The sequence below is a fragment of the Oncorhynchus keta genome, chromosome 30 (genome assembly GCF_023373465.1).
Source record: "Oncorhynchus keta strain PuntledgeMale-10-30-2019 chromosome 30, Oket_V2, whole genome shotgun sequence".
Lineage (NCBI taxonomy): Eukaryota > Metazoa > Chordata > Actinopteri > Salmoniformes > Salmonidae > Oncorhynchus > Oncorhynchus keta.
Window position 1 is genome coordinate 59,851,606 of NC_068450.1, and position 17,643 is coordinate 59,869,248.

The window sequence follows — 17,643 nt, forward strand, 5'->3', positions numbered from 1 at the left end:
CAAAGTCTGCACATGCAGACACAACCTGTAAAATCTCAGAATGGATTTCCTCTGCTGACAGTTCAGTGCAATTTAACTACTTTTCTAATAAGTTCAATACAAGTAAATAATTTAACTAAAAGCGGTTTGTTTTTTATTCCGTTTCTAAGTCTGGATTCTGTTTTTATAGGGCCCTACCTGGTGATTTACGTGTGTGTGTGTAACACACTGCTCCAAAAAAAATAAAGGGAACACTTAAACAACACAATGTAACTCCAAGTCAATCACACTTCTGTGAAATCAAACTGTCCACTTAGGAAGCAACACTGATTGACAATAAATTTCACATGCAGTTGTGCAAATGGAATAGACAACAGGTGGAAATAGGCAATTAGCAAGACACTCCCAATAAAGGAGTGGTTCTGCAGGTGGAGACCACAGACCACTTCTCAGTTCCTATGCTTCCTGGCTGATGTTTTGGTCACTTTTGGATGCTGGCCACAAATGTGCATGTGTCTGCTCAAACGGTCAGAAACAGACTCCATGAGGGTGGTATGAGGTGGATCAGTCATGGTGTGGGGTTGCATTTCTTTGGGGGGGCCGCACAGCCCTCCATGTGCTCGCCAGAGGTAGCCTTACTGCCATTAGGTACCGAGATGAGATCCTCAGACCCCTTGTGAGACCATATGCTGGTGTGGTTGGCCCTGGGTTCCTCCTAATGCAAGACAATGCTAGACCTCATGTGGCTGGAGTGTGTCAGCAGTTCCTGCAAGAGGAAGGCATTGATGCTATGGACTGGCCCGCCCGTTCCCCAGACTAGAATCCAATTGAGCACATCTGGGACATCATGTCTCGCTCCATCCACCAACGCCACGTTGCACCACAGACTGTCAAGGAGTTGGCGGATGCTTTAGTCCAGGTCTGGGAGGAGATCCCTCAGGAGACCATCTGCCACCTCATCAGGAGCATGCCCAGGCGTTGTAGGGAGGTCATACAGGCACGTGGAGGCCACACACACTACTGAGCCTCATTTTGACTTGTTTTAAGGACATTACATCAAAGTTGGATCAGCCTGTAGTGTGGTTTTCCACTTTAATTTTGAGTGTGACTCCAAATCCAGACCTCCATGGGTTGATAAATTTGATTTCCATTGATCATTTTTGTGTGATTTTGTTGTCAGCACATTCAACTATGTAAAGAAAAAAGTATTTAATAAGAATATTTCATTCATTCAGATCTAGGATGTGTTATTTTAGTGTTCCCTTTATTTTTTTGAGCAGTGTATATACATACACAAGTGCGTTTGCAAATCCAGAGGTAGACATTTGCATTGTGGTAAAGCAGACTGCTGATAACAGGTTAGGTGAGGTTAACCAGTGGTGAGCTGTGGTTGATTATCTGTGTAGTTCATTTCTGACTTCCCCACTGTGGGATGGGAACGTGTCCGATGTTTTGTTGTACCCTGAACCTGTTGTGGAAACGTGGGTGTGTGTGTACTACTTTAGAAAGGAGAAGAAATAAAGGACTATTCAGCGAATCATAGTACAGAGACAAACACAGGAGCATGCCTGCTGGGCGACCCAAAGTATACGCATCTCTCTGGCAGCATTTAGCGCACACACACACACAGAGTAGCAGCCAAGGCAGCCCTAAGGTATACAACACACACCAGCTGCCTACCAACTGAGGTTATAGAGATCCTGTGGTCAGCCGCAGGCCAGTCAATGTTACCGACGCTGTAACGCCCCACTTCCCTTAGTTGGCCTACCTAAACACATACACACCCACCCTTATCCCCAAGCTTAGGGTAAGAAGGGGGAACAAACATATGTACCAGCGAATCAGTTCTGTTCTGACATCACCAGGGGGAAGGGATATAAAGAGACAGAAAAAGGGAATGATGAGAGGGGGTGCAGAGAAAGAGGGATACAGAAAGAGGGGGAGAAAGAGACATGGGGGTCTGACCACTGGGGTATAAGAACTGGAGACTGCATCCAAGATGTACACCCCGTTAAATTTCAAGGTAATCTAATCACGTTCGGCAATTCATGGACCGTCTATATCCGGGTTGCATCCGGTTTATACAGACCAGCATGACATGTGCACTACCACTCAGTGCGCACAGAGAGCAGTGCGAGCAGCAACATCAAGTTATCCAAAAGATATGTCAGACATTGCATGAATATAAAAACAATAATATCTTTGGCTGTGAGTGCTAAATTAAATTATGTTTATTTTTTAATATTTCGGCCTCAGCTACAATTATTTCACCAATTCCGATTTTTATGGCACAAATGTGATGACTAAAAGGGTCTTATTAGCAGGCCTGGAATTTCTTAGTGGCAAGGCCATTTTGGCATTCAAGAGGAACCTAGTGTGCCAGGGCACCAAGGCCACCTTCTAGGGCACCAAGGCAACCTGCTAGGGCACCAAGGCCACCTGCTAGGGCACCAAGGCCATTCACCAAAATAGACCATTTATATAGATAGATATATATATGCTAAATGCCAGTCATGTTTGATAAATATAAGGTGGGATATTTATTTCCCGCACAACAGAATGTCTCAACTTTTGTACTATGGAGCATAGTACATTGACATAGGCTAGTGCTTTTGCTGTTCATTAGGCATACGCATCTTGTTGATGTGCCTCAGAATAATTTAACTAAAATTGTTTATTTTTTAAAATTCCGTTTCTACATCTGGATTTCGTTTTTACAAGGCCCTACCGGGTGATTTACGCGTGTGTGTGTATGCATGCGTGCATATCACACACACACACAGTTAAAGTTGGAAGTCTACATACACCTTAGACAAATACATTTTAAACTCAGTTTTTCACAATTCCTGACATTTAATCTGAGTAACAATTTCCTGTCTTAGATCAATTAGGATCACCACTATTTTAAGAATGTGAAATGTCAGAATAATAGTAGAGAGAATGATTTATTTCAGCTTTTATTTCTTTCATCACATTCCCAGTGGGTCAGAAGTTTACATACACTCAATTAGTATTTGGTAGCATTGCCTTTAAATTGTTTACCTTGGATCAAATGTTTTGGGTAGCCTTCCACAAGCTTTCCACAATAAGTTGGGTGAATTTTGGCCCATTCCTCCTGACAGAGCTGGTGTAACTGAGTCAGGTTTGTAAGCCTCCTTGCTCGCACACGCTTTTTCAGTTCTGCCCACAAATTTTCTATAATCAAATCAAATCAAATTTTATTTGTCACATACACATGGTTAGCAGATGTTAATGCGAGTGTAGCGAAATGCTTGTGCTTCTAGTTCCGACAATGCAGTGATAACCAACAAGTAATCTAACTAACAATTCCAAAACTACTGTCTTATACACAGTGTAAGGGGATAAAGAACATGTACATAAGGATATATGAATGAGTGATGGTACAGGGCAGCATACAGTAGATGGTATCGAGTACAGTATATACATATGAGATGAGTATGTAGACAAAGTAAACAAAGTGGCATAGTTAAAGTGGCTAGTGATACATGTATTACATAAGGATGCAGTCGATGATATAGAGTACAGTATATACGTATGCATATGAGATGAATAATGTAGGGTAAGTAACATTATATAAGGTAGCATTGTTTAAAGTGGCTAGTGATATATTTACATAATTTCCAATCAATTCCCATTATTAAAGTGGCTGGAGTTGGGTCAGTGTCAATGTCAGTGTGTTGGCAGCAGCCACTCAATGTTAGTGGTGGCTGTTTAACAGTCTGTTTGTATTCGGTCATGTTACCAGACACCTTGCCCTGATTAAAAGCAGTGGTTCGCGCTTTCAGTTTCATGCGAATGCTGCCATCAATCCACGGTTTCTGGTTAGGGAATGTTGTCGTTGCTATAGGAACGACATCTTCAACGCACGTTCTAATGAACTCGCACACCGAATCAGCGTATTCGTCAATATTTTTGTGTGACGCAATACGAAACATGTCCCAGTCCACGTGATGGAAACAGTCTTGGTGTGTGGAGTCAGCTTGGTCGGACCAGCGTTGGACAGACCTCAGCGTGGGAGCCTCTTGTTTAAGTTTGTGTCTGTAGGCAGGGATCAACAAAATGGAGTCGTGGTCAGCTTTTCCGAAAGGGGGGCGGGGCAGGGCCTTATATGCGTCGCGGAAGTTAGAGTAACAATGATCCAAGGTTTTACCACCCCCTGGTTGCGCAATCGATATGCTGATAAAATTTAGGGAGTCTTGTTTTCAGATTAGCTTTGTTAAAATCCCCAGCTACAATGAATGCAGCCTCCGGATAAATGGTTTCCAGTTTGCAAAGAGTCAAATAAAGTTCGTTCAGAGCCGTCGATGTGTCTGCTTGGGGGGGGATATATACGGCTGTGATTATAATCTAAAAGAATTCTCTTGGCAGATAATGCGGTATACATTTGATTGTGAGGAATTCTAAATCAGGTGAACAGAAGGATTTGAGTTCCTGTATGTTTCTTTCATCACACCATGTCTCGTTAGTCATGAGGCATACGCCCCCGCCACTCTTCTTACCAGAAAGATGTTTGTTTCTGTCGGCGCGATGCGTGGAGAAACCCGTTGGCTGCACTGCCCCGGATAGTGTCTCTCCAGTGAGCCATGTTTCCGTGAAGCAGAGAACGTTACAGTCTCTGATGTCCCTCTGGAATGCTACCCTTGCTCGGATTTCATCAACCTTGTTGTCAAGAGACTGGACATTGGCAAGAAGAATGCTAGGGAGTGGTGCACGATGTGCCCGTGTCCGGAGTCTGACCAGAAGACCGCTACGTTTCCCTCTTTTACAAAGTCGTTTTTTGGGGTCGCTGCATGGAATCAATTCCGTTGACCTGTTTGTAAGGCAGAACACAGGATCCGCGTCACGGAAAACATATTCTTGGTCGTACTGATGGTGAGTTGACGCTGATCTTATATTCAGTAGTTCTTCTCGACTGTATGTAATGAAACCTAAGATGACCTGGGGTACTAATGTAAGAAATAACACGTAAAAAAAAAAAAAACTGCATAGTTTCCTAGGAACGCGAAGCGAGGCGGCCATCTCTGTCGGCGCCGGAATTGAGGCCACGGCTTTGTGATGGCCACTCCCAATACCTTGACTTCGTTGTCCTTAAGCCATTTTACCACAACTTTGGAAGTATGCTTGGGGTCATTGTCCATTTGGAAGACCCATTTGCGACCAAGCTTGAACTTCCTGACTGATGTGGATATATTGACAACATCTCTAGACATCATTTCCCTTCCTCATGAGACCATCTATTTTGTGAAGTGCACCAGCCCCTCCTGCAGCAAAGCACCCCCACAACATGATGCTGCCACCCCCATGCTTCACGGTTGGGATGGTGTTTGCTGGCTTGCAAGCCTCCCCCTTGTTCCTCCAAACATAACAATGGTCATTATGGCCAAACAGTTCTATTTTTGTCTCATCAGACCAGAGGACATTTCTCCAAAAAGTACGATCTTTGTCCCCATGTGCAGTTCCAAACGTTCATCTTGCTTTTTTATGGCAGTTTATGGCGGAGCAGTGGCTTCTTCCTGAGTGGCCTTTCAGGTTATGTGGATATAGGACTCGTTTTACTGTGGATATAGATACTTTTGTACCCGTTTCCTCCAGCATCTTCACAAGGTTTTCGCATGGTTGCATGGTGTTTATACTTGCGTACTATTGTTTGTACAGATGAATGTGGTACCTTCAGGCGTTTGGGAATTGCTCCCAAGGATGAACCAGACTTGTGGAGATCTACATCCCATGATGTCAAGCAAAGAGGCACTGAATTCGAAGGTAGGCCTTGAGATGCATCCAAAGGTACACCTCCAATTGACTCAAATGATGTCAATTAGCCCATCAGAATCTTCTAAAGCCATGACATCCTTTTCTGGAATTTTCCAAGCTGTTTAAAGGCAGTCAACTTAGTGTATGTAAACTTCTGACCCATTGGAATTGTACAGTGAATTATAAGTGCAATAATCTGTCTGGAAATAATTGTTGGGAAAATTACTTGTGTTATGCACAAAGTAGATGTCCTAACCGACTTGCCAAAACTATAGTTTAACAGGAAACTGGAGTGGCTGAAAAACAAGTTTTAATGACCCCAACCTAAGTGTATGTAAACTTCCAATTTCAACCGAATATATTATATATAAGTGTTTGCAAATCTAGGGATAGACATTTGCATTGTGGTAAAGAAGACTGCTGATAACAGGTTATTTGCGCATCGGAATTCAGATAAGAATTGCCCGCGGCTGCATCCCTGGTGAGTCCGTCTTCACTTATAGTCTACCGGCGACGCCGGTGAGAAGGACCCAATCACGTGACAGGCATTGGTTAATAAGAATTGAATTATCTGATAAAGACATGTGAGCGAGAGATGCTTCGGAGCATGGCGATTGGTAGCTGGAAGAAGCGAAGAATAATTATTGTATTCAGCGCAAGGGCACAATGGCCACTGACTGCAAGGCATGGATTTTTTTGGGGAGGCATTACAGCCATGTCCGTCGATGCCGCCGGGAAATTCGAGAGCTGCTTATTAGGAATTTTCTAATCTGACTTCTCTATGTGGCAATTATCTTTCTGGGCTGGGTGTCAGTTAAACTTGCAGTACCGAAGCAAAACTGTAGGAGCAGTCGAAACCGTGCTTCTAGAACAGAATCGTGGCCCCTTGGGACTGATAAGGGGGTAGTAAATTGGACAGTTTTCCCCTCTACCCTCACAAGGCTCAAAACTGCGACAAAACACTTGCAGTTGCAACCATTTGACTTGGCAGTACGACACAAATATTTTATTGGTCGCTAGGGTGCAAGTGAAAAACAAAATGTAGCTGGTGACGTTAGTCTTTGGTTCACAATTAGCTTCTCAAAACAGCAATAGGGTAAGTAAACCAGGTATTTAAAAATTATTGGTTGAATCTTCGGGATGCGCAATTCAGTCATCATGCACTGTTTGAATTAACTTTATTTTGTTGTAATTTTTACCCACCTTTTCTCCCCGATTTTTGTGATTACGATTTTGTCGTCGCTGAAACTCCCCAACGGGCTCGAGAGAGGTGAAGGCCGAGTCATGCGTCCTCCGAAACATGACCCGCCAAACTCGGAAGCACCGCTCTACTGAGGACCGAAGTCAGCCTGCAGGTGCACGGCCCACCACAAGAGTCGCTAGAGCACTATGAGCCAAGTAAAGCACCCCAACCTGGCCAAACACTCCCCTAACGATGCTGGGCAATTGTGGCCGGTTGTGACACAGCCTGGGATCAAACCCCAGGCTGTAGTGACGCCGCAACACTGCACTGTAGTGACTTCGCAACACGCCTTAAACCGCTGCGCCACTTGGGAGTCTGAATGAACATTTCTAAAGGCATTCCCCAAAGAACCTTCCCAATTAAATGTTGACTGCAAAGTAGGTCTATCTGGCAGAATGATTTCATGAGGATTTGTACCAATCGCTGGACATTTGTTTAGCAAACTGCCATCACATTAGGCTACAATGTACAGTGTTGGCTACGAGTAAAAAACAACAACGAGCCCAACAATGGTCTCTTGCTAGTTTACACAAATTAAAGGGCAACTACACCCTCCAATGTTGCTTTTGTTCTCCTTATGTGGTTTAAGCATCGTAGTGGACTTAAATACAGAAATGTAATGTTATTTTCTATAAACAGGTGATTTTGAAAAAAAAACTAGGATAACTCAGAAAAAAAATAAAACCGCGAGAACTGAATTTACCAAAAGATAAAGCTGGATTTTATAGGAACAGTAACACCCTTTTTTTAATAAAATAAAATCTTTGCACCATTTTTTCCCCTCCAAACAATCAATATAAATGATATTGTCAAGTTAAAATGTAATTTCTTTGTGTATAAGGTCATTATAGACTCATTATAGACCACAAACGAAAGATAACATTTAAATTATGCGTGCATTATCCACTTTCCCTAGTCAGTATTCTTTTAATTCGGGCCAGTAGCTTTCAGTTGGCACTGGCCCGGTGTGCCACTGGCAAATGTACCTGAATGTCAAGATCTGCAAGGGCATGCTAATATAAAAGATGGCTAGTCATTATTAGGTTCTGTATGGAATGCAGGCACATTATGAGACTCGGGTCATTATCGCTGAGCAGTGGTGAAAAACCAGGTGCTGGTGCCATCAACTGAAAACATTGGGAGCACCAGCGCCACCAGAATAAAAGTGAGTCTGGAAATCTGCCTCATAACCCCCCTACATCTCCAGAGAGGAATGCATGACCCCGTTTGGGCTGTGTGTGCGTGGTGTTCCATGAGGATTGGCGGCTGTGGGACACACACTCAATTAAAATCTTCTTCATTAACAAGGTGAGCACCTGGGAAAGTATTTATAGGCTGGCTTCTGAGTGTGTGTGTGTGTGTGTGTGTGTGTGTGTGTGTGTGTGTGTGTGTGTGTTCGTCGGACTGTGTACAGCCGGCAAGTCAGTCACAGTGGGTCAGAATCATAGAAACATTTTGTTGAACCTGAACACCGTGTTGATGACCTAGGAGGTGAAAAAATGGCCACTAAAAAAATAATGATTTTTTTTTTTGTAATAGCATTTATGTAATTTGATGTAATGCAAGTCAGATCATTATCCCTAAACCTGACCCTTGGCATGGAGGGATTTAACACACGGCTGTCAAAACTAGCTCAAGAAGCATGACAACATTCCCTTATATGACCAAAATAATGAGAGAACACCTGAGTCGTCTCTCCTGCAGGCTATTTCTGCTCTGACCGTCACCAGGGTTTAGAACTAAACCCATCAACCTGCCCCTGGCTAGTGAGTGACCACCCAAATCGTACTTCATCTGAGCTAGCGTATTCTCCATTGGGAGAGTCTAAGCCCTGCTAGCCCGACATGGATACCCCTCCCATTTGGATAGAAGCAGCAGGGCAAGAAAGTGACTAGTAGGCAGCAGTTCATTTAGCCAACAGCCCAGGTCACCCATGCCGCAGACACACAGCCACAAGTCAGGCTACAGCAGCCACCAGCCCAGCCAGCCAACAAAGCTCCAAGTCATGCTGCAGCAGCCCCCAGCCCAGCCAACACAGCCCCAAGTCAGGCTACAGCAGCCACCAGCCCAGCCAGCCAACAAAGCTCCAACTCATGCTGCAGCAGCCCCCAGCCTAGCCAACACAGCCCCAAGTCAGGCTACAGCAGCCACCAGCCCAGCCCAGCCAGCCAGCCAGCCCCAAGTCATGCTGCAGCAGCCAGCAGCCTAGCCAACACAGCCCCAAGTCAGGCTACAGCAGCCACCAGCCCAGCCCAGCCAGCCAGCTCCAAGTCATGCTGCAGCAGCCCCCAGCCTAGCCAACACAGCCCCAATTCAGGCTACAGCAGCCACCAGCCCAGCCCAGCCCAGCCAGCCAGCCCCAAGTAATGCTGCAGCAGCCCCCAGCACAGGCAACACAGACCCAATTCAGGCAACAGCGGCCCACAGCCAGCCAGTCCCAAGTCATGCTGCAGTAGCCCCCAGCCCAGCCAGCCAGCCCCAGGTCAAGTTACAGCAGCCCCCAGCCTAGCTGGCCCCAAGTCAAGCTACAGCAGCCCCGATGGGGGGGGTAGAGAGTGAGGGAGGTCTCCATGGCCTGTCCTATCTTCAGGCATCAAAACTCAACTCTGGTCATACAAACACTTCATACTCCAACCAACCGAGCCATAGGAAACCACAGTATTTGCATGTACAATCAACTCCTGATAAATGCAAAAGCTCTGTGGTACTCGTAACACCATGCATTGAACAGGAGAGTGTAGAACTATGGAGTATTTAAAAACAAGGTAATTGACCTGAAAACCACACATAGCCCTGGTGAGACTAATAGGAGTCAGTGACATATCAGTCTAAGCTTTATCCATGTTTAACAAAGCCTATTATAGACCTGGACTAATCCTTCGTTACACCTCCTTATCCCTGCTCAGACACAAATACACAGCCTAAACTCACTTAGAATAGTCTGTTTACTGCATGACTGGTCACACAGAGGCACAGGCACACACTGCCTCTCACAGAAGTCCCACTGACGGACTAAAATCTAAGAATCTGATACAGGAAGTAGACTTCTCCACTGATCCCTGATGAGGGCTAGCGTGGTCTTTACATGCTTTAGTTCCTGCAGAACTAGTACTGGTTTTAGTTCCAGCCCTGGTCCTAGACTCACACAGCATTGCATCACAAGAGTAGGAATAGTCAGTAGGTATAAACAGAGATATATTGATGATGAAGTGAGCAGTCCCAACCCACACATCCATCATCTATGTGCTCCACTCTGAAGCAGTAGAATTGAGAAATGGAAGTAGGGAACAGTAATCCAACAGTGCCTACTCTGTGTACACACACCAAAAATATAAAACGCAATATGCAAGAATTTCTAAGATTTTACTGAGTTACTGTTCAAATCAAATCAATGGAAATAAATTAAATCAGGCCCTAATCTATGGAATTCACATGACTGTGAATACAGATATGCATCAGTTGGTCACAGATACCTTTAAAAAAAAGGGGATCAGAAAACCAATCTGGTTTCATGACCATTTGCCTCATGCAGCATGAGTTGGTCAGGCTGTTGATTGTGGCCTGTGGAATGTTGTCCCACTCTTCAATGGCTGTGTGAAGTTGTTAGATATTGGCGGAACTGGAACACGCTGTCGTACACGCCAATCCAGAGCATCCCAAACATGGTCAATGGGTGGCATGTCTGGTGAGTATGCAGGCCATGGAAGAACTGGGACATTTTCAGCTTCCAGGAATGGTGTATAGATCCTTGCAACACTGGGCCATGCATTATCAAGCTGAAACATGAGGTGATAATGCCAGATGAATGGCATGAGGATCTCATCATAGTATCTCTGTGCAATCAAATTGTCATTGCTTAAATGCAATTGTGTTCATTGTCCATAGCTTATGCCTGCCTATACCACAACCCCACTGCTACCATGGAGCACTCTGACATTGACATCAGCAAACCGCTCACCCCACACACCATATACCGCTGTCTGCATATCTGCCCGGTACAGTTGGAACCGGGATTCATCCATAAAGAGCCATTTTTTAAAATTTTACCTTTATTTAACCAGGCAAGTCAGTTAAGAACATATTCTTATTTTCAATGACGGCCTGGGAACAGTGGGTTAACTGCCTGTTCAGGGGCAGAACGACAGATTTGTACCATGTCAGCTCGGGGGTTTGAACTCGCAACCTTCCGGTTACTAGTCCAACGCTCTAACCACTAGGCTACGCTGCCGCCCCAAAAGGTGAGAATTTGCCCACTAAAGTCAGTTTCGATGCCGAATTGCAGTTAGGTCAAGACGACGAGAACCCAGATGAGCTTCCCTGTGATGGTTTCTGACAGTTCCGCAAAAATTCTTTGGTTGTGCAAACCGAGTTTCATCAGCTGTCCAAGTGGCTGAAGAAACCCGGATATGGAGGTCCTCGGCTTGCGTGGTTACACGTGGTCTGCGGTTGTGAGGCCGGTTGGATGTAATGTCAAACTAAAACGACATTAGAGGCAGCTTATGGTATAGAAATGAACATTAAATTATCTGGCAACAGCTCTGGTGGACATTCCTTCAGTCAGCATGCCAACTGCACACTCCCTCAAAACTTGAGACATCTGTAGCATTGGGCCTTTTATTGCCCCAAGTACAAGGTGCACCTGTGTAATGAACATGCTGTTTAATTAGATTTTTGATATGCCACACCTGTCAGGTGGATGGATTATCTTGGCAAAATGAGAAATAGTCACTAACAGAGATGTTAACACATTTGTGCACAGAATGAGAAATAAGCTTTTTGTGCATATGAAATATTTCAGAGATCTTTTATGTCAGCTCATGAAACTGTACATGTTGCGTTAATATTTTTGTTCAGTGTGACAGTTATATATTTTTTTCTCCACGACCTAGGCCTAATATGCTCCCCACAGGTTCAAGTCAAGAATACAATACAGTAGAATAGTGTGATAAAATAGGGGGGGGAAATGACTAAATAGCCTACAATAGAATAGTGTGTCTCTGTGTGGTTTGGCCTACTTCTCAGAACTGAGCCAGGGTCCACAGGGAAACGACTGGAGAGAGGGGCAATCACACGTGTCAGACAACCTGGGATATGTTTTGTAAGTGTGAAATGGGAGCAAACGTTTCTGAAACAGAGGTAGTCTACTACCCAAAATTAACTTGTCCAATAGAAACAATTACATTTTTTAATGTCTAGAAGACTGGTAGATGCTGGCAATCTAAGGCTAGTTATTTATTTTTAGGAACGCCAAACTGATCCTAGAGACCTGTGTCTTATGACAACTTCTACTGCCAGATTTAAAAGATACTGCTGATTTAGCCTCCATGCTCTTCATCGTGGGGGTCTGTAAAAGCAGACACACACAAGTATCTTCATGCTTCTGATTGATGTTGAGAAGCTGCACCCAATGTTTCATATATACATTTAATTCAGAGAGCACACCATAACTCTTTCCCATATAGAGCCTAGGCCTAGCTATAGGAATTGCATCTGCCAGGTTGTGTAATGTGTGACCCCCTAGACATCCTTTTCAGCTCACCTGTATTCTTTATTTAGCAGTACAACTGTTACAGTCTATCACCTTCCAATGGATCATTCATTTGACTGGGGTTAACATAAAAATAGCCAGGAGGGATCTGTTTTCTGCATTACAGTACCACTAACATGACCATATATGCTTAAATTATTTTCACCGTCAGATTTATTCTGAAATTGACCTCTCCAGTCCTTGGATATAACAATATGGTGACACTAACGTTACTCATCTAATAATACATAGCATAACCATTTGATTACGAACCATTCCCCCGTTCTAAGAATTCAATTGAAGCCTAGCACTTAGCTAACTAACCGTTCATAGACTAATTGACTAGTTAAACCAGGGGTGAGTGGATGGTAAGCAAGATAGTTAGCTGGCTAGCAAGCAAGCAATGACAGCAAATAGCTAGATGCCAACGTTAGGTAGCTAGTTGGTTAGCAAGCACTAGTAGCACCAACACCAACAGCTAAAGTGACCAGATGTTGGCAAAGTGGCTTGGTGATTTAGCTAGCAACAGAAAGTAGCTAACCATCTACCCATCTGACTAGCTAACAAACTCGTTTGCTAACCAAACACATATCTAGCTAGCTAACGTTAACTAACTAAAACATATTGACTGGTTAGCTAACATTAGCTAGCTAGCTCACTTAGGGAGGCGGGGGGTGGAGGCCTGAAGCTTGCTAGCTAACCTATCTTGTTAGCTAAATTGATATTTCACAAAACGGCAACTAGCTACCTATGGTTCAAATAATCTCCAAAATATGGATGAGTTTGAGTTACCGAGAAGGAGCAATTTCAGTTCTCTCCTCGAGTCCCGCTTGTCTCGCCGGAGTTGTTTGTCTATCTCCGCATTGATTCGTTTCGATTCCTTCGCCTCTTCGCTCAGGCAGCAAGCCATCATCGACTCCAAAGTCATCCCTCCTGGTTTTGGCAACCCGCGGGTTAGAATGGACTAGCTGGATGACAGATTTCGGTTGGATGGGTTAACTTTAGCTAGGTATCTAATATCCCGATCCTCACTTGCGAAGAGGTGGACTGAGGGGTCTTGGATGGGAATGGGGGAGGGGAGCTAGGGGCCTCGCTGTCAAGTTGTCCCCAACCGAGAACTGTCCGACTTCACCCGTGTACAGATCTCAGCAAATCACGGGAGGATCGGCGGAGAGGGGGCAGTGTCGATGCGAGGGGGTGTGTTGAGGGCCTCTCTCCGTTGATGCGCGCTTCAAGCCTTATTTATATTTCTCACGTTAGCTAGCTAACGTTAGTTGGACGACTAGCTAGCTACCGGGCTGGCTAACTATCCCTATTTACCAGCCTCTATTGCGATTCCCCCTGTTCACTGACTGGGTTCGTGCGTCCCTACGAACGAACCTAACTGCACTGCCGCGACATCCAACAAGCTAACGTAGCCAACTGTCCGCCTTCTCGGAGCTGTCCGCCCCCTAGCTAGAGCCAAGCCACAATTGTCAATAAAATGCACACGAAGGCAACGCATCCATATGACCAGTATTGCAATGGCACAGTCACCGCTTCCCAACAAATGTTCGTCCTCTTTTTCTATCCAACTAAACGCTAGCAAGTTTCCAGCGTTATGTCTCGATAGCTGAACGGCTTCGTGATGTGTCAGAGCTGTGATGCTGGCAAACTGAGAAATGACCATTCCCCAGTCAGTTTTGGCTGACTAGCTAGCAGTGCAACATTCGATTGAATCTCGCATCATTTTTGGCGCAGTTATCGAGCTATCTGACTTTAGCTTGCTAATACATTTCCCATGAAAACACAGCCGCTAGTTAAATAAACAGAAAACAAAATGCGTATTGATGGCCTTCGTTCAAGAAGATGGATCCATCACTCGCTGGCAACTAGCAGTTCCATTTATTAGCAGATCGTTGCGTTTCTGTTGAAAACCGTGGGCATGGCACACTCTAGATTGATGCCAGGAGGGTACTAGGCAACCACAGTGAGTGACAATGCGTTTGCACGTTACATGAGCAGGAAAAGGGGCGGGACGTCTTTTAATTCTGGATGTGGATTCTGAGAACCACTCAAATGAGGTCGATGCATACAACGAACTGCACATAAAATACAGCTAGAATTCAACGACAGATAATTCCGATTTTTGCCATATTTCCTTATGAGTTAATAATAGATCTATTTAGGGTGATTATCGGTATTGTTTTTTCAATGGCACTGGATTCAACGGATTAATATCGCAGTTCCCACCCACTCATATGATCTGCGGGTTTGCACTGCAAATGCACGCTATTAGATGATGGAGTTTATGGACGTTAGGGTACTAGGTGGAAACTAGCCCCCCCAAGAACAAGTCTAATTGCCGATACAAAAAAGCAACATTCGCACATTGCATGTCACCATTAATATCCGCACTATGAGGAGATTTGATGCAAGGTTCCTCTTTTTAATTCACCTGCACATTAATTTTCTCTGCTGTTCTTTTTCCGTACAATCCATTATGTACAATGACACTACATATTATTTGAATAATGCAAGATTTTAAATCCCAACAGTTTTAAACATGATATTCAGTAGCAAAAGGTTTTTCAATAGTTGTTAATTCAGAAAAAAATATATGAATTGGAATATAATATTGGAATATAACTAATAACATTGGAATATAACATTTAATAACAATAACTCATAACTAATTCATTCAGTGTAACATTGATGTGGCAACGCTTATGCTCTGCTATTGCACAATTCTAATTTGTACATAGGTCACAAATAAAGCAATCCCCAGTAAAAGTGGAGCACAACTCATAAGCCCACCTGTGACTAAAAACAGGGGGAGAGATGCCAATTGAAATGCTCTCTTAAAAATGTAGCTAGCTATCAAGCTATATCAAATCAAATCATATTTCTCACAGGCGCCAAATAGACATTACTGTGCAATGCTTACTTAAAAGCCTTGAACTAACAATGCAGTTCAAGAAATAGAGTTGAGAAAATATTTACTAAATAAACTAAAGTAAAAAATGTAAGAAAAGGTAACACAATAAAATAACAATGACAAGGCTATATACAGGCGGGTACCAGAACTGGGTCAATGTGCAGAGGTACAGGTTATTCAAGGTAATTTGTACATGTAGGCCCCAGTGATGTACTGGGCTGTATGCACTACCCTCTGTAGCGCCTTACGGTCAGATGCCGAGCAGTTACTATACCAGAGGGTGATGCAACCGGTCAGGATGCTCTCGATGGTGCAGCTGTATACATTTTTGAGGATCTAGGGACACATGCCAAATCTTATCAGGTCCCCGAGGGGGGAAAGGCCTTCTTCACGACTTTCTTGATGTGTTTGAACCATGATAGTTTGTTGGTGATGTTGACGCCAAGGAACTTGAAACTCTCGACCCACTCCACTACAGCCCTGTCGATATGAATGGATGCTTTTGGCCCTCCTTTTCCTGTAGTCCACGATAATCTCCTTTCTCTTGCTCACGTTGAGAGAGGTTGTTGTCTTGGCACCACACTGCCAGGTCCCTGACCTCCTCCCTATAGGCTATCTCATCGTTGTCGGTGATCAGGCCTACCACCGTTGTGTCGTCAGCAAACTTAATTATGGTATTGGAGTCATGCTTGGCCACGCAGTCGTGGGTGATTGGGGAGTACAGGAGGGGACTAAGCACACACCCCTGAGTGGCCCCCGTGTTGAGAATCAGCGTGGTGGATGTGTTGTTGCCTACCCTTATTACCTGGGGGCGGCCTGTCAGGAAGTCCAGGATCCAGTTGCAGAGGGAGGTGTTTAGTCCCAGGGTCCTTAGCTTTGTGATGAGCTTTGTGGGCACTATGGTGTTGAACGCTGAGCTTTAGTCAATGAACATCATTCTCACATAGGTGTTCCTTTTGTCCAGGTGGGAAAGGGCAGTGTAGAGTGCGATTGAGACTGCATCATCTGTAGATCTGTTAGGGCGGTGTGCGAATTGGAGTGGGTATAGGGTTTCCAGGATGATGGTGTTGATGGTGTTGATGTGAGCCATGACCAGCCTTTCAAAGCACTTCATAGCCTGGTTCCTCTCTAGGTTTCTTCCTAGGTTTTGGCCTTTCTTGGGAGTTTTTCCTAGCCACCGTGCTTCTACACCTGCATTGCTTGCTGTTTGGGGTTTTAGGGTGGGTTTCTGTACAGCACTTTGAGATATCAGCTGATGTACAAGGGCTATATAAATACATTTGATTTGATTTGATTCATGGCTACCATCGTGAGTGCTACGGGGCGAGTCATTTAGGCAGATTACATTAGTGTTGTATTGTTGTATTCGGCGCATGTGACAAATAAAATTTGATTTGATTTAGAGACGGGTTACCCACTTGCAGATTAATTCTCACAAGGAACCCCGATCGCCATCCCCTGTACCTCTGTCTTTTCCTCACGCAAATGATTTGGGACTGGTCTCGGAGAAACAGTATATCCTTTGCGTCGGACTCATTAAATATTTTTTTTTGTCCAGTTCGAGGTGAGTAATCGCTGTTCTGATATCCAGAAGCTCTTTTCGATCATAAGAGACAGTAGCAGCAACATGTACAAAATAAGTGACAAACAATGCAACATTGGTAGTGAGGTTGCTCGCTAGCACTCCTAGCAGCTAATGCTAACTAACTAGCTGGCTAGCATTTACTGATAGTGAAGTTGCTAGTTAGCAAGTTAGGATAAACTAGCACTAGCTGTTCTAGTCATTGTCTAAATGACAGGTAGAAACCCATCCATAACCATAAAGGGGTAACTAGCCCCCAGGGGTCAGTTACCCACACTCATCCAACATATTACTACTTTCCAAAAAAAATATTTACATTTTTCTCTCTAAACAAGTGGATTATTTTTCTTAAGCCGTTCATATTTGTATATTAAAAACATTATAGTTCTAACTTCATTAGAATATATCTACAACTTTTTCAAAATTAAAAAAAGAATAGAGAAACTTACCTCCAAATCGTTTAGTTGAAATATCTCCCAAAGTTGTGATGACACAGAGGGACTTGCCTAGTTAAATAAAGGTTAAATAAAGGTTAAATAAAATAAATAAAAACAATGTGCTGAGCAAGAGCAGTGGCAGCCAGGAAAAGTGTTGGGGAAATAATTTGGTGACATCTTGTGGTC

The 17,643-nt window shown here is 44.0% G+C and overlaps 1 protein-coding gene across 2 annotated transcripts in view; it reads right to left on the reverse strand.

Moving 5' to 3' along the window:
- The window catches only part of LOC118363868 (guanine nucleotide-binding protein subunit alpha-11-like), a 32,912-nt gene extending 18,467 nt beyond the window's left edge, over positions 1–14,445 (reverse strand). Inside the window, exon 1 of one of the 2 annotated variants that reach the window (XM_035745151.2) lies at positions 13,314–14,445. In XM_035745151.2, the coding sequence (XP_035601044.1) occupies positions 13,314–13,449 (136 nt within the window). In that variant the 5' untranslated portion in view covers positions 13,450–14,445. The remainder of the gene's footprint in view (positions 1–13,313) is intronic. The other variant, XM_035745149.2, reaches the window with a different exon arrangement.
- Positions 14,446–17,643: the final 3,198 nt, after the last annotated feature.